General features: G+C 30.8%; 1 protein-coding gene across 3 annotated transcripts in view; it reads left to right on the forward strand.

The window, feature by feature from the left end:
• Window positions 1-26,420, forward strand: part of LOC147067237 (ABC transporter G family member 23) — a 97,957-nt gene that overhangs the window by 20,816 nt on the left and 50,721 nt on the right. For all 3 annotated transcript variants that reach the window (XM_085953790.1, XM_085953792.1, XM_085953791.1), the window contains one exon: window positions 9,304-9,618. In XM_085953790.1, the coding sequence (XP_085809916.1) occupies window positions 9,494-9,618 (125 nt within the window). In that variant the 5' untranslated portion in view covers window positions 9,304-9,493. The remainder of the gene's footprint in view (window positions 1-9,303; window positions 9,619-26,420) is intronic.

The raw sequence follows: 26,420 nt of genomic DNA on the forward strand, positions 1-26,420 counted from the left end.
AAAATAATATATTCAAAATTGACCTGCTAGGTTTTTCCGGATTAAGCCGCCAATGGTATCTACTACGTTATTTCCAAACACTTCAAATATCCAATACTAATTTTATACTTGCTTTTTTACTTAGTAATCAGGTTTTCAAATTATATATTATATATTATATAAGCGATAATTAATAGCATTGTGTATTGGTGTGCATTTGCTATTTGTGGGTGTGCATAATTCATGAATATGCCGACATGCGAAACCCGAGTCACAGAAGATTATTCAAATAGAATAGTACAAAAGATATCAATTAGAGTGGCACATATTATTGACTCAAAGATATTCAGTCTTTATTACATCTATAATTAGATACAAATGACGTTGGATTTTCTTTCACTATGCTCATGGAGACGTTCTTACAAACGAAAATCGTACATTGTCTACTTTCAATTTGGGCAAATCCGAAATAAAATCTCATTGGCTGAAAACTACTCCAAAGAAAACAGTCGATACCTCGGCTGCATCACCAATACGCCGCCCATTGAATGGATCCGTACGTTTTACCAATTATCTAGGCACTCTTCAAATCCATGAAAATTAGGCTAAAGACCTATCTTGTAGGTACAGTAAATCAATGTTAGATAAATTATCCGATGTTTTGAATTTTTATTAAAAATGAATCAGAATGCGGTCACTCATGCGCGAAAATATTTGACCTTTAAATACTCAGAAACTTTTGTTTGCATTGTTAAATTATTTTCTCTATAATATTTTGTGGTCAGCAATCATTAACTTTTCAGTAATACCCATGTATAATTTAGGTTAATATCGTAGTGTAGGTGTCTGGTGTACTATACAACCTAATGTTTAACTTGTCAAAATGGCTTTGCTGGTGTGAGTTTGAACTATATGACTATTACATATGGATGATGGAATTCAATCCATATTCTCTGGGAACTACCTAAAGAAAAAAGTGACTCTGGCTGGTCCACTCATATATTGGACCCGTTCGAATTAGTCACCAAAAGGCGAATATAATATATTGCATTAAAAAATGCTGCGCCATACTGAGAGCATAATGATCTCTTCAGTTAATCTTCACGGCTGTTTTGTATTAGGTTTTGTTACATACTATTTTATTATATTTTGTTTGTTTTTCTACACTCTTCTCTTTCATGGGCACTCCGCACTGGTAAGTTAAAGTCAAGTAAATATATCAAGCACAATTTAGTGATTAGTGATATTTTCATATCGATTAAATTATACGTATGATCTATATCAGTAACTTTCAGCATATACTTACTATTCAAATTGTTTTCACAGTTCCGCTTTAAATCATTAACTGGATTAACAAACAGTTATATTGAACCAAATAAATAATTATCATATTATTAATAATTTAAAATATAATATTGCTTGCTTCCTACACAATAATTTACCTACTAACTAGCACATAGAGTAGTTACGAAATTCATCCTTGAAGAGAATTTAGACTGTCATTCTTTAAAAAAACTTTTTTATGCAATCGCAAAGACTCAATATTATAAATTTACCTGTATTTATATGGTTGCACACACATTACAGCCTTCAAGAATAACGGTTACACTCGTTTAACATCAAATTGTTTATTTCAAATTCAAACTCGTTAATAACACTTATTATAAAACTCTTTAAATACATAATAGATTATTTCATTAATTTTATAAACGTTATTTACCGGATATCACAAAATAATTTAAAGTAAAAAAAAAATAAAACCTAGATTAAGACATTTTCTCTAAGCTGGATAATAAAAATGAAATTATGAAATAATATGTGGTCGCCAGAAATGTCTACATGTAAAATAATTAGCCACTCACCAAAAATGGGAGCCATTTCGTGGATTTGTGTCAAGCAGGTTCCACTTCCACTAATGATAAGTAGGTACTATTCCAGTAGAGTATCATTTAAATGTTATATTTTTAAAAATGTATAAGTATTGAAATATATTATTACCTTTTTTAAACATTCGCGTGTAAAATATTATACACACTAGATATGTCACGTTTTTTTTAAATAAATATTTTTTTTCTCACCTAATTAATATTCCCATATATTTTATATATACATATAGCCATGTTAAAATATAACCATTCTTCATACTTATTACAGTCGTTTCTAAGCAAGTTTAAATTAATATTATACTCATTCTTGCATTGTTTATTTATAGTTTTGGTACTATAAAATAATAACATATTGCTTTCTAAGTATACTGACAGCTGCCATAATTAATTACCTAGTGCACTAGACTTACAATTATGAGCATTATTCTGATAAGTATCACCGAATAAATAATAAATAATGTATTATAATAATTGTATACTAAAATGTATAGCCTCACAACGTTTGCAAATCGATATTAAACTTACGTCTCTCATTTGCAAATAAATTGATGATGAATAGTTTCGCATACAATCTTATACATGTACCCAAAAAAATAGAATATTATTTCTTCTCTATTTCATTACCGTACACATAATATTATCAAAGTATCTACATTCAAGTTCAAATCGCAAACTATCGCTCAGATAGTAGCCACCCACCAATTAAATATACTTACTGCAATGCAAATTATTTCTCTCTTGAGGGTACCTAAATAGAGTTACGAAACATATTATTATCGAATCGGTATAAATTCATCTCATCTCTATGCCCCAGTTTACCTGTGCATTTCAACTAACCACCTGTTATTAAGTTAAATTATTTCAAATGTTATTTATTGTACATTATATAATAATTATATTATCGGTAAAGGTGATTGGTTCAATCACGACATCATTCTTTTTTATAATTGATGTTGTTTGAATTTTTTCGTTCACTCTTTAGACGTATAAACTGTATTTAAAAAAATCTAGTAAGTATCGCGATTCACCGCCAATAATGTCAACTTATGATATTTTTATGAAAATTAAAAAAAAACAAGTTTTATGATTAATAAAATTTTTACTGACCTTCTGAGCTACTGACTAATCGGAATTTATTTTTAATTAATTTCATTTTTGAAACCATAATCTCATACAAATACGTAAATATAAACAAACTATTTTTAAATAAGTATATATTTTGTAATGTCTGTCAAATACTAATAGTTTTCATACAAAATTTCAAAATTTTTATGAATCTTTATGGTTTTTAGTAAAAACTTATTGATAACTTTAATTTTAAATAATCAAAATATTAAAAAATATATTTTAGTTGAAAATATACTTGTAATAATTGAAAAATGATTTTGAATGAGCGTTTATTGGAAGTACGACTTTCATTAGTACATAATATACGTATTTTATGAATAATATAGCTTAACAAGTGGTTTAGTTAAAATAATTAACCTTTTTTATATAAAAATGTTTTTATTTATATCAGACCGAGCTGGTCACAACACCATTTTTTTAAGATTCCTATTGATTATTTAAATTAAAATTATCACTAAAATGTATTAAAAGTTTTCATTTACCTACTAGTCGTTTTGTAATGAGTTATTTTCCATTTTTATCTTTGCTCTCTTATAGCCAAATTGATTACAAATATTTTCCGAAATACGTTGTATATTATCATTTAGAAAATAATATATAAATATTTTTTTTTATATTCTCAATTTTGCATGAGTCTGAAAAAGGCGATCAAATTTTGTAAGATCCTATACGATCGACAGTTTTCCGACAGCCGATACAGATTATAGAACAAATTTATTACAATAAAACCTTGGTAGTGGTTGCCGCATCCACTATTACAACAGAATTTTGTAATCGTATTTAATGAAGATATGAAATACGTGTGATAAGATACATAATACATAAATGACGAAATATATATTACTAACAATGCTTAGAAAATTGCCTATATCTCCGTCAATTATCACGCAACTGAAAGAAACGATATTATTTTTTCTTTGTACCAACTGTAAGATGACTCAGTCTATTATTAGTTCAATGATTACTCTTTTGTTTTGCCTATCATTTTAATCGCTAAGTGCTAACTGACTATAAATAATTAGTATAAGTCTCTATTAAAATGATCCGTCACAGATTTGAATGGATCTGCGTTAAAGGTATACAGTGTAATCAAAATATATGTTTGTCTTTTTTATGTTTCATGGCGAGTATTAACTGGACAACACTGTTGCTTTTATAGATCAAGAAACATGTTTACTAAAATAATATAATTTTCTTTTAATTGGCTGTTTTGTTCTTTCAAATACATACGAAATACACTCATCTAAATTTAATCTAAACGCTCTTAAAGTAACATTGGTCAATATTTTCTGTATATATTTAAGTAGATACTCCTTCCCATATAAAAAAAAATATTATACTTAGTATAATTTAAAATGATATACCGTATTTAGGTGATAATGGAATAAATAGCATTGTAATTTTTAATCTTTAAAGCGAACACAAATTGTGGTGCATGTCATGGTGCATGTCGCCTACTGTCACAAAGTGTGGAAAAAAGTGTTCAATGTCGTTGTTCTTAGTGTTTAAAATATTATCAGACTGATGCATCCATCCCGTAGCACATTTTTAACATTACCAGTTGGCAAAACCTGCTTTAATCATTAAAACAACAATGAGGTCACCTCACGTTGAACAACACTGCATCGACACCTGCATAACGTTTTGAACGTTTTTAACATATTCCATATGCCTACACTTCTCGAATGTCATGTCAAAATCACGAATTTTGCTTTTAGTGGTTGGCACTATGTATTTTCAATAAAAAATTTGTCGCGGACTATCATGTGAACTCACGGCGATAAAAATGTCTATGGTTTCATCAGTTTGCAGAATATTTTGAACGTGCACCAATTCACTGAATAATGACACGGATGAAGAGTGCCTACTATAATGTATAGTAACTTGAATTATTATTAATTATTCATGCTAATTTCAATTAATTTTAACAGTTTCTACGTGTGTATATGTAAAATACATGCGGCATGACATTCATAGATAATAGAAAACATTCTCATAGAAAATACAACATACCAACTGCTAAAAACAAAAAAGAACGTCAGTTTGACGTGACATTCGAAAAGTGCAGGCATGTGGAATATGATAAAAACGTTCAAAACGTCATGCAGGTGCAGATGCAGTAAAGTTCAACGTAAAGTACGCTCATTCTTGTTTTAATGATTACGGCAGATTTTTCCAACTGACAATATTCGTTTAAAGGTTCAAAATGTGCTACGGGATGGGAGCATCAGTCTGATAAGATTTTAAACATCAGGAACAAAGACATTACACACTTTTTCCCCCGTAGCGGCAGCCCGTGACAGCAGACGACAAGCAGCGTGACATGCACCTCAATGTGGGTGGGCCTTTAGTGATGGCATAAGATTGAAATAGGTAAACTTTGTTAATGAATAATTTTTACTTTTCAAGATTCAATTATTAAAAACAAACTATAACAATAGTACTTTATTCTCATAATTTAAGTCAATTATTAGTACCAGTTTCCTCTACTTAAAAGAAAATTGCCAACAGCTGAATATATATTAGGTATATATATACAAATCATGAAAGCACTACTAGTACTCTTATGTAGAATTAGTATTTTGTTAGTTAAGTAGTATTCTATATATTTAGAAATAAACAACGTCCCAAATATTAACTCAAAATGTGAGTTAAGAAGGCTTTATATATATTTATAGATAGCCTTTAATAATACACAATACAATCCAATTACAGCACACTTTTTTATGTAATCCTTGTATTATAATATGTATAAATATTTTAATATAGGTTGTATTGCCAAACTGAATATATATTATTTTATCTTGCAAATTACATAAATTAATTACCTGACACCCATTAATATCTATGAATTTTGAATTTATCGGTTTTCACGAATATTTCTGCGGCATATTAAGTTGAGGTCACTTTTAAATGCAATTTTACATAAATAAAACTAAATTAAATATATTCACATATTTATATCACCATATTTTCAACTTAATATTTTATTATTGAATAATCCGAAATGGCATTTTACTTTTGCAGCATTTTTTTATCGATTTTTAACAGTTTTCAATTTACTAATAACTAGTTATGGATGGTAAACAAAGCTTATAGTTTTACTCCAACATTGTAGATTTTATCAATGTCAATAAAATGGAATGACGTCTTAGCTCTAAATAACTTGTATTTTAAATTAAATTCGACTGAAAATATAAATTAGCAATAAAAACAAAAGTCAGCCGGTGTATCCTAAACAATCGGTTTCAGGGTTTTATATCAATAATATAATTATTTAGTTATATAATGTATTTGTTTTCGACGCTAAAATGTGTCAATTTCTAATAAAATCAAACCGGCGCTGCTTTGGTCAATCAATCACAATTACAATAATGCATCAATTCACATGTGTCATCTACCTACTATTACGATGGTGATAGTAGGTTTTTCAATGTTCGGCATTTTTTTTATATTTTTCCCTCTAGGGGTGTAATCAAGTTTTTTAGTCGTTAACTGTAGGTAAGTATAATAATTACAAGATAAATATAACTTTTTATATACCACGTTTTTAAATTTTCTGTTGAACCATATAAACTTGACAATTCTAGGTATTAATAATTTAGGACAAATAAGGCAATTGTCAACAAATCATTTTTTTGCTATTTTGCAACAAACAAACAAATATAGAATACTGAAATGTCATTTTGATTTCGGTAGTAACACACGTATATATTAATAATTTAGTTGCTAGGATCACTCCCTTAGCAACTAATAATAGTGGATTGGATTACGGATTTCTTCCGAAATAACTTTTCATACAAAACAGAATTAGCTGAAAATGAATTCAAATCTACTTAAAGATGGCTAAAAGTATGAAATTGGCATCGTGTTCTGATATATTCTAAAAGTTTCAAATAGTCGGGAAGTTAGTTAAAAATCGTTTGCAAGATTTGTACTGGATAAATAACCACCGGACAAACAAAAATACGAGCTAAGAAAAAGTGGTAAAAAGTACAGTTTAACATCGAAATTGCAACACTGTACGAATCACTATTAAATCACACGCTCAGCATGTTATTGTCGTGTATGTTTGTCACAAAGTGCTTGCTTCGGCTCTATTTTCATATTAAAAGAAAATATTTTTTACAAAAAACAGTCTAACTATATTTGTAAAACACTGCTTTTTCGAATGACCTTTAAAGCTATAGTATTTGTTAATAAAATATCTATTGTTATATTTTATGCATTTTTTTACATTGATTGATCTAATCAGCAACTACCTACTGTATCAATGACTATAATTATTTTATTACCGATTTATAACGGCATCGTAATAATTTCATTATGAACATTTATTACTATCATTTAACTTTTGACCCATTACAATATTACACTATTATTGTGATCTACTTTTCTTGGCAATTACATTATTAAAACTATTTTACTGCTTATAATAAATAATATACCACCTTGTACAAAAAAACCAAGGGCATGGTTATTTAATATAAAAAATATATTATAAGTATATTAAGATCTTGAGTGGGATGTCCACACTGACACTGAGGGCTATCTACCACTTTAATTTTATAGACTGTAATGCCCTGTCCTGCTTCTAGCTATTGTCACTATTACATCTCGCTTTATTTTACAATGTTTACTAAACCAAGTTTTAGGAGATCTACTATAAAAGTTTTGATAGTAGTGTGTTCCCTTTTCTTTCCCAAGATTTTCTAAATATTTACCGTTATTTTCGCTCATTGTTTGTTTAAACTGGGCTTTAAAATCTGTGTATGGAATTCTTATATTTTCTGATGGGTATTTTACAGATTTTTTTGCCAATTAATCAGCAATTTCATTGCCATTAATTCCTTTATGTGCTGGAATCCAGTATATCTGTATATTTGTACCGTGTTCGTTACTATTGCTAAATTTGGAAATGTTGGTTCTAATATTAAGAATGTAGTCATTAGTTTTGATGCTGAAATTTGGATTTTCGAGCGAGTGAATCAGACTTAAGGAGTCAGTGAAAATGTTGATATTTTTATTTTTGTAATTAAGTGCAATTTTAGTGGCTTCGCATAAGGCTAAGCACTCTGCTGTATAGATGGAAGTGAATCTGTGGACACTTTTGGTAACCGACGTGTTGGATTGGGGGAAGAACACTGCTACACCTACTGAAGGTGAATCGGAAATTTTGCTTCCATCCGTAAAAATTTGGACTACATTTTGATTGCTAAACTTGGACTTGAATAATAAGTCGGGAGAGTCGGAGTGCGATAGCTCCATTCCTATTTTTGTACAAAATTAAAGTGGTAGATAGCCCTCAGTGTCAGAGTGGACATCCCACTCAAGATCTTAACCACATTGTCTGGCAATGTTATGCCTTTGACCAGGAGAGAGAAGTGTTATTGAATAAGTTGGGAAAATGCAGGTTATACCCTCCTTTTACGATTAATTCATTCCTGGCAAAACCAAATATTTCAGTTATGAAAATTGTACATGAATTTCTCCAAAAATGTAACGTTGATGTCTAGTGTATAGTGTAACAAAAATGTAATTCTGTATCATTAATAATGTAACTATTTATGCCTGTCGTTAAAAAAATGTACGTATACTTTTGTAAACCATTGTAAAGCAGAATAGCCTTCCATTCAGAGAAGAGCTCAATTGCTTCCAAATAAAGAAGAAAAAAAAATTATAAGTATATTATATTATCTACTCAATAATAAATAAATTCCGTTTTTCTTTCACATATTTTCAAAAAGCATTTTTGTATATTTTCGGCATACCAAAAAACTTTAAATTCGGTACACAGGAGCCAATGCCGTGACAATATGGTTTATTAAAAGTGGCAGTCCGGTATATCAAATACGGAAGGTTCTATATATTATTCTTAAAAAAAAAATAACTTACGATTAATGATCCTATATCGATCATAAACTTACACTAACTTCACGTAAGGTTTCCACATATAAATTAAAAAAAAAAAATGAATACCGTCGATTTACTTTTCGAGATAATCCATTGATTTCATGACTCATGATCAGGATTCATTGAGCGGAAATGGAATTCACCATTTCTATATAGTTGTTAAATCCACGTATTTAATAACGGATGTTCTTCACTACGGACGTGAAATTTTCTTTAGCAACATAGTCCCATTTTTGCAAGCTCGCAATTTGTCTTACAGTGTTTGTTGTCTTCGAAAATTCATAATTCGCTACTGTTAATTGGTAGGTGTTTACTTTTTGATGCGGATGACATTATAATATTATGAATTCACAATCGTTAATTAATTCTGTGTAATAATACGTTTCTTTTTTTTCAGGTGAATGCAGTTTTTAAACTACCGAATTAATCTAGGTGATGCAAGTGCACATTTACAGTTATATTCGGAAGTAATAACAACAAACGCATAATAATATTAGGGGGGGAAATATTGTGAAAAGTGCAAGCAAAGTGATTTTCTAGTGATGTGCTAATAACTCTATATTGTTTGAAATTCAAACTAATTCAAAATGGCTGCCACCGACGCACCAGCTGTTATCGTGAGAAGTGCTTATAAATACTATGGCAGTAAAAAAGATCCGAATAAGAAAATTGTTCTAAATCATCTGAACATGACAGTGGAAAAAGGATCAATGTATGTATATTTTGTTTATTGTACACTTTTTTACATAAAATTTACAATACGGTCAGAATTAACATGTCTAATAAATAGTTGTAATATATATTATTATGGAAACATTTTTATCCTTTATCTATCAGCAGCCATCTGTATTACTTATTTTTCGACCATGTTCGACCCTTTATTTGAGCACATGGACACCACACGCACACGGCACCTCCAAGAACTCCAGTCTTCTTGCATCTTTCCAAGCCTTGGCAGCATTCTGTAGCTCCACCGTATATACTCTGCGGATGGTAGAGGCATCCACAGTAGGTGTTTGAGCCATCGTCAACTGTTTACTCGATGAGAGGCTGCTTGGTCTGTTTTCTTAACCCCTCGTTACTTATAAAGTTTTACAACCGCATATCCAGTATTTACAGCAAAAATCTGCTCTCCAAACTCAGTACTTGATTGCAATAAGTCTTTTTTATGGTGCCATAACCCACTACTGTAAATTCACCATCATCAGAATGAAAGCGTCAAATTAGCGGCATTTGGTTTTATCTGAGTATAGTTGTGAGTTTCAGATATTCTGCATCGAGTTGCCATTCCCATTCGTATAGCGAGCTCTCTTTTCAAAGTATCGTCTCATGTAATGTGCACCCCTTGGTATTTGAATCTGTCAAAACTCTTGTTTTTTGCGCGTTGTTTATCAGGAAGAAAACTGAATGAGGACTGGCCCAATTGTACAACGCATTGGTTTTCTTCACGTTGATCTTCAAACCGATCTAGACAAATTGTTATCTCTTGAATGGTCTCGATTCAGTTGTCGAATAGTACAGCGTCATCTGCGTATTTCAGGTTGTATAGCTTCGCCATGTGCGTGACACCCATATGCCTCAGTCAGGTTGTACCTTTTAACTTTCATTGTATAAAATCAAAGAGGATGATAAAAAGAAACGGAAAAAGGACATAACCTTGTCTGACTCCGGTCGTGATTCCCGAAACATTACATAAAACTGTCATCAATTCTGATGTTGTATTCGCTGTTATCATGCAAGGATTTGATTATGTCAACGACTCTGAGAGAGAGGCGGTGCAGACTGTTGAAAACCTTATCAATCTTATCATAATCTACAAAACAGCAGTCCAGCAAACTGTTCAGATCATGACTTGCTGGAGAAGACATCGAAGGTTGTGGATTTGGTCCGATCACGATCGTTCGGGTAAAAACTCTGCTAAGTTTTCCTGTTTCTCTGTTTATTGTAATATAATTAATGAAACAGTTAATCATCGCTGGGTATTTTTTCCTAGTTGTTGAGTCGAGCCTTCATCATTCACGAAATTAATTAGTAGTATTGTTCGTTTGGGTATTTTATACAATGAATAGTTTTGTTTAAATATCTTTAGCAAGCACACCAATACTATAATTATTATAAATACCGTGACTGATACTGTACAGATTGCTCAATTAGTAAAGCACATTGACCGTAAACCGAATTCCGCTTGGTATACAAATTTTTCAAAAATATTTTTAATGTGTACTTACCTACCAATATTTTTTCTAATGTGTTCTGAATTATGTCTGTTAAAATATCTATATATTTAGATTATGATAAAAACGATTAAAATAAATGCTATCATGACATTTTTTTAGAAAAAAAAATTAATAATAAACCACGTTAAATGTTACGTTACATACACAATATAATAAACTATTTCTTTTATTCAACGATTAAAATATGATTCAACGATAATTTTATTTTATTAGAAAAGCTAAGATAAACATTTCATATAATAACAAACTACTAATAAAAATCGTCGTAATTATGTGTGATGCACGTTGCTCGACTGAAAAAGTACACTGCTGCAAACCCAGCGGTTACGGGTTTCAGTCAGGGCTCGAAATGGATCGGAATGCACCGGATCGCCGTTCCGGTTCGTAACATCCCCAAAATTATCGCGCCGTCTCGTGGAAATATTAATTTGACCGTCTGAGCGATATATGCCATATAATAAAAAAAATCTAACACACTTATTTTTTTAAATACATATACAATTAGATAATATTGTTAGATAATATTTTCGTAAAATTATCGAACGCTCTGGTTCGTAAAATTTTACATTTCGAGCGCTGGTTTCAGTCTTATTTGTGTCGTGTTTTTTTTCTAAAAAAGATTTTTTCTAGTGAGTATATGCATGAGATACTTTCAAATTATGTATGTTATATACATATTTGAGTAGGCTCATCAAAATTAATAAAGGCGTTTTATTAAACGGTTATTATTTTTTTGTAAATGTTGTTTAACACTATTCAATAAAGATACTTATTAATATTGAAATTTAATTGGGACATTTAATTAGAAATCGAAATAATAAATATTATTTGCCTCCATTGCTTTCTATTCATAGGTAAGTATTTTTAGTCAATACGTGGGTGCTTATAATATAACACCATACACAATATTATATTTTATCGTATGAGGAATACCTTTGTATGCGTAAAAAACATATTTGAAAGGGTAACAGGTAAATTAGCGTATATTGGTTCCTCATTGCCGATACTTTTGTAAAAAGCTTCAAACGCGTGCTCTGAGATATATGTTCCAGGGTCATACTAAGATAAACGTGTCTTACGTTATATAACAAACCTAAAAAACTTATATAACCTAATAAAAACACCGTCTAATCACTAGTGCATCTCGTATCACACCCGGTCTTAATTGTGTGCATGACGAGGCCCAATAGGTGATCTAGTGGCTGCAGTTTTTTGGGCCAGGTAATATCTCGGAAGTAAACATAACACTGACGTAATATGTATATTTTATAAACACTGATTAAACCAGTACTTATAATATTAAACATCGCATAAATACGTAAGTGACTTAGCAAAAAAGACTTCGACAAGAAAACAGCATTTTATTTAAATGAAGCATAATAATCACTAGGAATCTGGTGTTGAATATTAATAATAATATTTTTCTCGTCTTTTACCTCTATGACAGTTTAGTTCAGTAATGTAATCTTAAATCTCATTGATATATGTACTTAAACATATTCCTAAGTTTATCTGTGAACAAAGTGGTACATATGGTCACTTAATAATATCGTGTACAAATATATATATATTAATTTAGGGTGCCGGACGAAATTCCGAAGGCCGAAATCCCGAAATCTGAAATCCCGAATGGCCGAAATCCCGAATGGCCGGAATCCCGAAGGCCGAAATCCCAAAAAATAAAAAAATACAAACAGTAATAATTCGCGACAACTACCAACTCGAAAGGAAAAAATACTACTTTTTAAAAAATAAAATGCAATAATAAAAAAAAATATATATAGTTATATATATTTTGACAATTATTAATATCTTAGTTCCCATATTTCCACAAAAAATGTTTTTTTTGTTTCTCCTGTTAACAAAATTGTGCAATCTTAACACTTTCCTTGAATTTGCAAATTGAATGCGCAAATTTTACAGAAGAGACAAAAAACCGTTTTTTGTGGAAAAATGGAAAATAAGATATTAATAATGGTCAAATCTTTTTAATATATATTTTTTTTATTATTATTGCATTTTCTTTTATTAAAAGTAGTATTTTTTGCTTTCGAGTTGGTAGTTGTTGAGAATTATTACTGTATTTTTTATTTTTCAGGATTTCGGCCTTCGGGATTCCGGCCATTTGGGATTTTTGCATTCGGGATTTCGGCATTCGGGATTTCGGCCATTCGGTATTTCAATATTCGGGATTCCGGCCTTCGGGATTTCAACACAAACCCATTAATTTAATGTTACAGGAAATAAGTATATGTACAGTTTGCAATGATAATAAATTATTATTTATTTTAAGTATAACAATAATAGTTATTATGTTCAAAATACAAAGTAACAAACACTTCATCACATAAACTGAAAAATAAAACTGTTGAAACAAACATGTTCACTGGAATAATTAATAATATCTTTTTAAACATTCAATTCATTTAAGGCACTTTAAACCCATCAATCTTGTCTGGATCTTAACGAAGCTTGACAAGTGAGATAGGTAAGAAAGAAAATTATATCTTTTATTTTTTTAATTTTTGGTCAGCAAAAAATGTATCCTTTTGAATTCGTAACAGTTTCAAAAAGGATCTTGTTTTTCTTGTCTGCTAAAATTAATGAATATATACGAGACCATTATTACCATCTATCGTTTTATATATTCGGGGTCATTCAAGCCTGATTCTTTACTGTCCGAGTACCACAATCAGAATATTTTGTTTTCCCTTTTTTTTAAATCCACGTTGTCGTCGTGTCAAAGGATTTTCGTCGGTGACGGATTTGACTCCCTCGTCTGGCAAATTCACATTGTATTTTCAATTGTTATATTACTATATTTTATCCATAATAATATATCAACCATTTTTATCAACAAATTTTTTTTTTGTTTTTGGCTGGTAGCCATTCACGCACAAACGTATGAAGGTACGTCTCGACAAGGATCGGTAGTAGTTTTTTAATAATTTTTCAGCCTATTTTCACAATTAATTTAATAAATCGAAGGGTGGATTACAAAAAGAACATTGGTCAGAACTGAATAATTTTACAGTAGAGCAAAAAAACATAATAGAATCTCTTCCTTGTGAATTATGAATTAATTTTTGAGTGATGCCTACACAATATGTACTTATTTTTCAATGAGAAAAAATAATAATTACAACTTTTCTTAACCATTTACGATGGATGTTATTTGACATAATTAATATTATGTATTTGTAGAAACTTTGTCAACCTTTTTTTGCTGGAATCAACTTGAACACATTTTAACTCATGTTATGTGCTGTTTATGAAAGAAATGTAAATAAGAGCATATAGACAACATTTTTTTTTAATAAAATGACATAAATCTCAAATATAAAAAAAACTGACATAATATGTTATTTTTGTGAATTATAATTTTAAAATGCATTGACTACATTATAACAGTGGCCTAACGCGAAAGTAGGTTAGTACCTAGTAGGTACCTACAGTAGATTCCCGCTCAATTAAATCGTAAATACATATAATATGTACATATTATCGGTAGTATGCACTATTTATTTTATCTGCCTTATGGGTACGCAATTAAATTCGATCGGAAACTACTAATCTATGATATTGTAGTCTTATTATTATGCCAAAAACATATTTTAAGTAAAATAACATTGAGATATAATAATATTGTATCAAACAACTTTCTGAAAACTTACATTCATTTGCATATATTTTACAAAATGAAGATATTTTAATTTCTACATTTCGATACCTCAGTTCCAAAGTATAACAAGTCAAAAATTTGTGAGTTAATTATGAGGAAATGCTTATGATACCAATATCCACCAGTTCCAAAACGTAACAAGCGATAATCTGCGATTATTTTGGAATGTCATTGATTATTAGTGACGCCATTATACGTGCGAGCGGGAGGGGCTCTTTTGGTAGAGGGGGTATTTTTCCGTTTGCAAAATTGAGCTTCGACACACATGACAGAGACGCCGTCATATGCGTGAGCAGGAAAGCTTTCGCATTACCGGTTTGGAGACGCCGCTCTCAGAGTCGTCTTGCTCGCGGATTTTTTTCACGGATTACTAATGAATTTGATTACGCTTGAAATCACGATTAAAGTCGGTTCAATAGTTGCCTATATGTTGTTCCGCTTTGTGATTGCACAGAATGTGCAAATAGAAGCCTTCACAACAGGCTATGAGCATATGTTTACAATTATCACGCCGTTTATGTGCGACATGTAGTGATATCGATTTACATACGATTAATATTAAATCTACCGTAATTAACTTAATTACTATATACTATTAACGCCCGTCCATACATCCTGCTTTATTATTTAACTAACCCCTTGCATATTACATTACATTAACTATTATATTACAATTTATATTACCAATTACATTACAAAACCAAATCGTATTTTACATTTAATCTATTTTAATAACCCTTTACCTAAACATGTATTTAATCAAAATTTAACCCTATTACCTTATTACCTATATGTACATGGTCTACGACCAACTTATCTCATCCACAGTTCACCTTGAGAGGTGGTGGGACCTGACAAGGTAAACCGTGGGACTCATTACATGTTTTGGTCATGTTTGGCTTTATCAAGGGGCGTCTATCGTATATCCAGTGGTAGATTTGGCTATGGAGGTTAGACCAAAATAGTTGGGTCTCCAACTACTCAACCAGGGGGGTACCCACTCAGGGTCTGCGAATTATCTTCGCGTCATTCGCCCCCCCCCCCTCCCCAAATAGACACCAACCGTGCGTGTCTGACCCCAATCCACCACTGGCCCCCTTGATTCCGCAAACAAAACCATAATTGACAGTTCATGCACAACAAAAAAAATTAAATACTGCTAAAATAATTATAGACACTTATACATAACTCTTAGCATCGAGTCTTCACCGCTATTACATCACATATTGTATATTGTTACATATTATAATGGCATTATAGTCCAATGCGACATATATATATATATATATATATATAAAAACAGTATACTAAGAACGAACGTAAGGTACATAATATAATTAGAGAACATAATTTACTTAGCTATGGTAACACTTTACACCAAGGATAAGGTATGTTATAGAATGGTAATTTAATACTAAAAAAATATGTGCAACATCAATGCATAGTAATAATATTGTTTTATCAGGCGACTTTAAACAGTGTAAAAAACACAATGAAATACCATCGACAACTACTAACATAAATATAATTTACATCAAGGATATTTTTTTCGAAAAACCAATTCGTTGAAATTTCATTATGTAAGATGCAATTACTCATTAAGTATATTAGGTATTTTACAGTGGTAATTCGCATATTTTTTGCTTCAGTTTTAATATGCATTTAAATTCGTGTATTCCTCATTGAACACTATTGACGTCATTCGAATGGGTATTTGATGGCGAATGGAACTGGAGTGTATGGAGTCTTACCTGTCATAATTACGTCAAGATAATCAGAAAAGGATCGTTGAACTTAATAATATATATACCTCCTTCCTGAACACTCAATTAAGCCGTACCCATTCACAATTTGAGCAACAAGTATTTGTTTGTAATTAGATATCAACGAAACGTGATTTTTTATTATTTATCTACGTGAATGTATGAAATTTATTTTTTAATTAAATTAATCCTATGTTCATAATGCTTAAAATATATTCGACTTTTCTCTCACATACATGAAAAACATTACTGATTATTCATCATATTTAAATACATTGTATTATGTAATTTAAATAAAACACAATACATAATTTATTATCATGTTACGTTTATCTCATATAATTAAATAACGATCAATAAATATTTCAGCACAGAAAATTGGTGGAGAAAGAGAGAGTAATGTGTGAAGTATGAAGACTTGTAGTTGCTGACGGAGATAGCGAGATTATTTCCAAATTGACAGGTATACTTTACATAGGTGCAATGATAAAAAATAACAGCATGGTAGGTATTTTTGGCCCGAGGAACGATGGTACAGAGTGACAGTTATCTATCAAGATAAAATGCAGAGTGAGGATATATTCGTTCAATTGTGATAGCTTTTTATTTAGCCAATCGCGATTGAAAATGCTTACATTGAGTATCCCAGGCCTTCGATATGGAAATGCATTTTTAACATAATAAATATTGCTGAGGTGAAAAGCGCTTATTTGCAAGTAGTATTTTGATTGGGTGAAATTTGTATCTAAGAAAAATATAATACTCGTATGTGATAAACAATATTATTATTGGCGTTTCTCACTGATTCAACATTATTCAAAACTGCCGACGGCCTGTGAATAATATATAACCAATATTTAAATAATAATATCAATTTGAGAACTATTCGTATGTCAGGATTTTGCTGACAATGCTTATTCTCATGGACCCATTGACTGTAACAGCACCATAACAAAGACCCACAGGCTCCCTAATAGTACACCAATACATTACTTATTCAGGATATAATAAACATATTTTACAAAAAAAATGTATGCAATACGCACCTAATAGTAGGTATAACTAAATTAAGTTTAAAATAGTCAGATCTTTTTTCTATTTGTATAATGATCATAATATAAACATCGGAAACATAAATCACGAGTGTTAATAGTAATAATTACAATATTTGAAGAATATCGTTGGAGGTGAATTTTAAATGAACACCACGGATGGGTACGGATATAAAACCGTTGTTTGTCGCCGAGCTCAACATACATAAGAAATTATCATCGGTTTCATTATATCATTATTATATTATATCATATATCATTATATTGAATTTGATTAAATCAAACATCAAGATTACATCAAGATTGTTTCTGTTGTGTCAAAAACTGAATATTATCAAATATATTTATTTTATTATGTTAGTGAATATTTTCTTTAATTGGCTCTACAATCCTTTATGAATCTGAGCCGCCTCACGAAGAGGCTTCTTAACAGATTTTTATTTTACGAGATGTTAGCCTCTTGCTCAACCTGATCTTTACTCTGGGTCCAAACGCACATGCGAATTTGCCAGACCTGTGATTCAAATCCGAAATCCATGACATTACCGCTCGACCCTCACGTACAATAAAATTAACACTACCGTTAATCTATTACTATGGAATCGTAAATTTTAGAGCAACTTACATAATTAAAAATAGTTCCATCACTTTGTTAATTTATTTTATGGTGCTGCCTGTTAATTTATTCAAGATGGAAATGAATTGTATGTACCTACTAATAATTAAATAAAACACGATATATTACTAATTCCACTTTTATATATTATTCTGGACCGGTTTTTTCCGATTCACAGTGACATTGTCAACTAGTTGGAGAAGTGGAATCAGTACTTAAAATTGTGTTATATTTCATTATTAATATTGTGATACCTATGTATTCATAGTTCTGCAGCTATCTAATAATATTATCAGAAATTAGTTTTGTATATGTGAATGTATAGTGAGAGAATGTGCGACCGAATATTAAATGTATTCTAGGTAGGTATGTTATATTTAATTTCTGACAGTAATTAAGCACAACTTAAGTGACATAATATTGTTGACATCTTATACGAATTGTTGCTATATTATTAGCATCTGCTAAGTATATCTAACGAAAAAAAATATGTAAAAAAATCTTTTGTGAAATATACCTACCATTGCACCATCGCAGTTGTTTCAAATCAAATTTAATGATTTTTTAGAAATTTATTATTATTATAAAATCATTGTTAATCCAAATAAATAAAATAACCAAATATGTAGATATTAATAAAACCTTCTTCTATAGCAGGGATGGCAAATTGGATTTGATCGGCGTGCCAAAATAAGCCTATTTTTTTTAAATTCGTGGCGCGTGCCATTCCTTTTTAAGTGTACCACATAATATTATAATCTAAATCGAATTTATTAAATATTAAAAAAAAAACAATTTGGTACATTGGTAACTATATTGTTTCTTAAATATACAAAAAATTGATACACATAAAATGAAAGAAAATATAAAAACATTTAATAACACACTAATTTTGTTTGTGGTTTTTTGTTTCATGTTATCTTCGAGATTTTTTCAGGTTTATCAGGTTGATATATCGTTGATTGCAAATTAATACATCATGCTGCTGAATCTTCCTTTGTCTACCTATTTCTAGTCTTTGAATGTCATGATTCAATATAGAACATCAACTGTTCAGTGTTGCCACAATATATCAACATGATTTCGCGTTGATTTTATATTTTTCCGCTATTAACGTTTTGAATAAAAGGAATTTTTTTTTTGGCGTGACATCGAAAACAATTAGCGTGCCAAGTTGGGCACGCGAGCCACGTATTTTTCATCGATGTTCTATATAAATGGAGCCTAAATCTATGTAATTGAAGCAACAAAAAAGCACAGCTGGCCCACTGATTATGTTAACTACAAGTGACTTCCAATGAGCACAAAAATTTTAAAAATATATTGCATTTAATTGTATGTAGGTAAGTATATCATTAATTTGAATGGCTTCAAAGTGCTCACTCAATACGTAACATATAAAATTATCGCTATTCGGGTTAAAGTAGTAACTTTTGCCGGACTTAAGTATTTGCTATCATTGTTTAAATTGTTATTTATTATACCTAACACGTTTTCATTTAAGCTTTGCACCTACAATTATTACTTAACACGTCGGCATTAATAAAGATGTAACATTAGGCATACATAGTTACGCATAATTAATAATTATCAATAATATTGACAAATGACTAAGACGTATAAAGCATCAATAATTAACACTATTATTATTGAACAATTAAACTGTGTATAAAATCCTTCATCTCAGTAGGTATTGGAGTCATGGTCTTTCGGATTTTTACCACGTTTTTCTTAGCTCGTATTCTTGTTTGTCCGGTGGTTGTTTATCCAGTACAAATCTTGCAATCGATTTTTAACTTACTTCCCAACTAGCTAGACATTTGATACTTTTAGAATATATCAGAACACGATGCCAATGCATTCTTTTAATACTTTTAGCAATCTTTAAGTAGAATTGCATTCATTTTCAGTTAATTCTGTTTTGTATGAAAAGTTATTTCAAAAGAAATCCGTAATCCAATCCACTATTATTGGTTGCTAAGGGGGTGGTCCTAGCAACTAAATTATTAATATATACGTGCGTTACTATGAAAATCAAAATGACATTTCAGTATTCTATATTTGTTTGTTGCAAAATAGCAAAAAAATGATTTGTTGACAATTGCCTTATTTGTCCTAAATTATTAATACATATAATTGTCAAGTTTGTATGATTCAACAGAAAATTTAAAAACGTGGTGTATAAAAAGTTCTTTTTATCTTGTAATTTTATATTTATAAAAATGGACAACTTTATGTAAATTGCACGGATTTTTTTGTGCGTATACCTTACACACACACACACATCACCATGTTTGATCCTAAAAGAATCATATGGACCTCCATAGAGTGGGTGTTTGTTTTAACATTTATTGTATCTTAATTTAATTGGAACATCACTGTCTCGCAATAAATCGTGTATCTAAAATAAATTGCACGTGTTTTTAAAATTTATACAAATTTGGAAATAACGGAGGTTGAACATTTTTTACTCGAAGTGGATGTCATCCATTTACTGAACCTACTAGGTCAATGCTTTGCCTCTCAACAGACATTGAAAAACGACATAATTTGCAAGACCCGGAATTCTAACCAAACACGCATACTCCATAAGCAAGTGGACGCGTTATCACTATTGTGGAACGCGGACGTTAATATTTATTAACGCGCATTATTAATAACCATTGCATATATTTTATATATGAAAAAGAAGCGGACTGGCAACCTTACTTGTCAATAATCAGTCAATAATAAATACTAACGTACACACTAGATGTCAATTAAATGGACAACTCACCGTCAACAATAATAAGATATGTTTGCAATTATTTGCCAAGGATAAATTACAACCTAAAAACAGTATAACAAACATACTACTATGTTAGTATATTTAAATTGTATAAAACGCTGTGCCTATTTGCAATGGCTAATTTAGGGACTTGAAGGCCAAAGGCATTGATTAGTTTTTAGGCCCCCAAGAAGAAAAATAAAATGAAAACTGTAAATTCCAACCATCAACTTACTTAGTAAAAATAGAAATGTAACTACATATTATTATCTCTTTTCTAGAATCACATATTGTAACTAAAAATATATATTATTGTATATGACAGTAAAACCACATAATACGAGTACTACCACATAATATTAGTAGTTTATTAGTTTACGTGGTTATGTTAGTTTAAGTTTTATATAGATTTACAGAAATTCTTTCATCTAATTAAAAATTTATTTGCAAAACACACAATTTCATTATTTATCTTATACTAATCGTAATATCGTAATTTTTAATACATTCATTGAAAATAATGCATACGATGAAATTTTGTTTGATACTTTTTTAATAACTTACTTTTGGATTGAAGCGGTCAATGACCTCAGGCATTGTTGGCATTATTTCGACAATGTAAGAATTAATTATCAAGTCATTTAATTATCGCATATAATATAATAATAGTCCCATCTACAATCAGTATATTCTATCCGCGTGACACTCTTCGGTGGTGTTCGACAGCCTCGGGCTTCGTCAATGAAACGCTCGAAGTTACAATAATGCAGAGACCAGCAGATTTCCCAATTACAAACTATGACTTTCGAAATTTACCGAATATTAATGTATATAAATAGCGAGTCGATGAGTTAGTCGTAATCTCGGTCAGTTCAGTAGTCTTAGTACCAGTCTTAATCTCAGTCCAATCGGTAATCTTCGTATAAGTCAGATCTCAGTCTCCGCATCGGTCCGCTCAGTATCTCATCCACCGAGCCTCAAACCTCGGACCAGTAACATAACTCTTGTATCTACTGTTTACGGTGCAATAAAAACTCGCTCCTCCATTCATTGAAGCAACCACCAATACGACTCTCATCTGAACTCTTGCATCACCTCCTACACCGGTCTCGTCCCTTTACAACGAGAGCGCCAAAGGATGATGCTGGGTGTATAGAAATCAAGGACGAAGCATCTGGAAAAAAAATGACACTCACTTTTTTGTCGGGTCAGCCGAATGGCATAATCTGTTCTAACGCCATTACAATAAAGGTGATATTGCTATAAATTCCCGATGCTTTTTGTCGGGTCTGCCGAATGGTTTGGTTCGAACGAGTTCGCTCAAATGAACATTGATACTAGAAACACTGTTCTAACGCCATTACAATAAAGGTGATATTGCTATAAATTCCCGATGCGTAATATCGTATAATGGAAATTGCGTGACGTCTACCTATACATGTGTGAATGTCGCTATGCGCGAATTTACTTGCTAGCTACTGTATTGAGTGCGTTGACCATTAATAATGTCATTGATAGAAATAGACTAATCGTATATTGCATAGCATACTCAAAAACATCAATAAGTTGGAGTGAAAATATTGTATCTTATAATTGATATACCTACCTATTTAATTTTTTTTTTTTTTTTTTTTTTGACCATGTCCGATCCTGATAGGATCATATGGGCCTCCACAGAGTGGAGGTTTGTATTGACAGATTTTGTTTTTTACGAGAAATGGATGTCAGCCACTTGCTCAACCTATTAGGTCCATACCCTGACACACACAAATTGAAAAACAATATGTGTACTTGCCAGACCCAGGATTCGAACCTGGGACCTACGGCTTTATAGTCCAACGCTTATGCCGCGCGGCCACCGTGGGCGTTAATAGTGAACTTTATTGTTTGCAATAGATAATTACATTCGATATCGAAATTATAAAAGATCCAGTTCCCGCTGATGTATTATCTGTCATTAATTTTCCCTGGTAAAACAAACTAGTTGAAATCGGTTAAGGTTATATTAAATTAAAATCAAAAAATCGTTTGTTTTTCTTAGCAGATGACCAATAAAAAACATAAACACAAGAGTTTCAATGACATGAAAACATGTTTTTAAAATCTTAGATAATAATTTAAGACATTTATTTGCATTGCAAATAAGTAACCAACAAAAGAGGTTTAGTAATATAATCAAAATTCCATGTTACTAACCTACAGTATTATACGAACACAAATAACTACAAATACATTTAAACGTCCACAATCTAAATTTATTATATATTATGAAAATTAAAATACATACTATAGTTATGTGCGCACGGTTGATTGGTGACAGAACTTCCGCTTCTAAAACATTAAATTCACATAATTTACATGATATTATTCTTTATGATCATGACCGAAGATCCAACGGCTTGATCGAATGTCTACTTAGCATCCTTCGTTAAGACAACTGTTAATACGTGCTTTATGTCAGTGCTCCGCAACCGGTGTGCCGCGAGACGATGCTAAGTGTGCCGCGGCAAATAAGTTTGTATATTACTATACAATACTTACTCAGTAGCCAAATTTGCGTACATGGCTGGTAATAATATATCTGAACACCTGTATAAACTTAATTAAACAATGCAAGGTCAGAATGAAAATATATTGACGTGCTCTGATAAAGTAGAAGGATTTAAGACAAGGATCTTTACAAATTTACCAAATAACCTACCAGACCACCATGGAAAACAAATAATTAATTTTGGATCCGTCTCAAAAACATGCAAAAGAAATTTAAAAAAAAAATGTACTTGACATGTCATATTGATTTCCATAGTAACGCACGTATATATTAATAATTTATTTCCTAGGACCCCAGACCCCCTAGTAACCAATAATGGTGTCGAAATAACTTTTCATACAAAACAGAATTAACTGAAAATCAATTTAATTCTACTTAAAGATGACTAAAGGTATTTAAAACAATGGATTGGCATCGTGTTCTGATATATTCTAAAAGTTTCAAATGTCTAGCTAGTCGGGAAGTTAGTTAAAAATCGATTGCAAGATTTGTACCTGACAAAGAACCACCGGACAAATACGAGCTAAGAAAAACGTTGTAAAATACTACAATTTAGTAATGCAGTCACCAAAATAAATCAAGGAATAACAGTATAATCATATTATTATTATTTAATTCAACAAATATATTATAGTCGAGAACTATTCTTCAATCAGTAAAGAAATATAGTTCATTATCATGATTTATGCTGTACATACCTTATTTATTATGTAATGCCCTACGGTGGAGTAGAGGTAGTGTGCCCATCTCTGATGCCGTGTTGGCGTGCTCAAATCGCGTATTGTTTTTATTTTATGTTTGATCCAGACTGAGGACGCAATGGGTTTGATAAAAGTGTAACAACTATTACTCGTATAGGGGTTTTTATTGTGAAAAAAATACATTAAAACCATCATTAATCGACAAAACCGTGTGAGTTGTTGATATGACATGTTTCCCGTTGTATTTAGATAAAGATTAATTGATTAAAATATGTTTAAAGCTTCGATTTAACAGGAAGTTTATATGCCTCTCCCCAGGGAACACTGAATTAATGGAAACTGAAATACCTAAAGGATGTGGAGTAACAGGCAACCGATCTCGAGTGTGGAATAATATGGGATACACTTAAACACATGTCAAGAATACGTCATTCTAACCTTGTCTTTCGTACTGACAACTGCTCTCGGTTTATGCACTGACGTTTATTCGATATTGGTGTACTTGAAGGTTCCAACACACACTATTGCACGTCTATGATGCGTGTTTCATTTTCGTAAGATACTCACACATTCAAAATCCTGCTTTAAAATGTTGTGTATTCGAGGCTCTAAATAGACCAGAGCGCCGTTCTTGTTCATAACACACGTATTTCTATAAAATACCCGTAAAATTAGATAAATATAATAGGTTAATATTTTCGTAAAATTGTCGAGCACTCCGGATCGTAAAATTGTCCATTTCAAGCGCTGAGTCTATTAGAGTATAGCCTATCTGAATTATATTTATTAATCTGTTTTGTGCTTCTCCCCCTTAATATAGCATCCGTCCTATAAAGTCCCGTGTAGCCCTTGTAATGCGGTGAGATCTGGAGGTCGGTGAAAAGAGCATTTTTATTCATTGTTTAACTTTTACTACTAAACTAATAAATAGCATTGGTATTAAAATAATAATAAATAAATAATATAGGAGCAAAAAAATAATTTACCGATACACATTGTTTACGAGTAAATAAGTACATTATTTTTTATGGTGCTAATATTTTATTTATAAACGCATAATAAAAAAATGCGTAAAAACAAAACCACAAGCAATTATTTATAATTATTTAAATAAATGTAGACAATGGGATAATTATTAATTTATTTTTTATTATTCTGTGGAAATAAAAATAAATATTATGAATACAACTTTATTACCATGTATCCACAAACTCGTGTTTAGTATATAACGAAGAACACCACACTTTTTTTAAATATATTATATTAATAGATACATCTTGGCAGGTGTAAGTAAGTCTTATTTTACCTTGAAATGTAATTTACGTAATTTCCCTCCGCGTTTTATGTTGGCAAATACAGTGGTCATGCAGCAAATTCACATGTTACAGTGTACACATCAAATGAGATACTGTTCCTGGGTTTAATTCCATCAAATCAATATAGGAATCCCGGTTTTTTTTAAATCTATATACATACCTACCTAGTTATAAATAATTATAATAGTTTTTTTTCTATAGCAAACGTAAAAACTATTTAAATACTATTTTTAAAAAAATATTTACACTATGAACACACTAATTTGTTTTCAGCCATATTAACACAATGCTTACGGGCCCTTTTAATTAATTTTGTAATTAACGTGTTAATTTGCATTTAAAAAGTAATTCCGTAAAAAAGTAGGCCCGTAAGCTATGGGTTAATAAGAAACATTTGTGTAAAACATTACGTCACTAAGTAAAACTGGCTCCAGCAAAAGTGAACCAAAAACAATAAACAATTGAATCTCTGGAACCCCGTCTTTATTAATGGGTTCCAGTTTATGGTTATCAAGATTACGAATTAAGGGTTTCCGTCCCGGTTACGGTTTCAAGATAATTAAGCGGTTCTCAGGGTGCCAGGGTTCGGTATTAATTATATTTCTAGCTCTTGTTTGAACTACATACGTGTGATTTTATAAGATTGTTTAACGTGAATTTGTATCCAATATAATTAGGTACAATAGATATACTTCTTCTTTTGTGGGACTATGGCCCACTTAGATCTTGGTCACCTCAAACAAGCTCTTTAAGTCTGCTTATTAAATTCTTCTCTTCATTTTTTCTTGTTATGGAACCCTGAACTCATAAATATTCCTGAATACCTTCA

Source organism: Rhyacophila brunnea, unplaced genomic scaffold, assembly GCF_057557595.1.
Source record: "Rhyacophila brunnea isolate RB1 unplaced genomic scaffold, BYU_Rbru_1.0 scaffold_4, whole genome shotgun sequence".
Taxonomy (NCBI): Eukaryota; Metazoa; Arthropoda; class Insecta; order Trichoptera; family Rhyacophilidae; genus Rhyacophila; species Rhyacophila brunnea.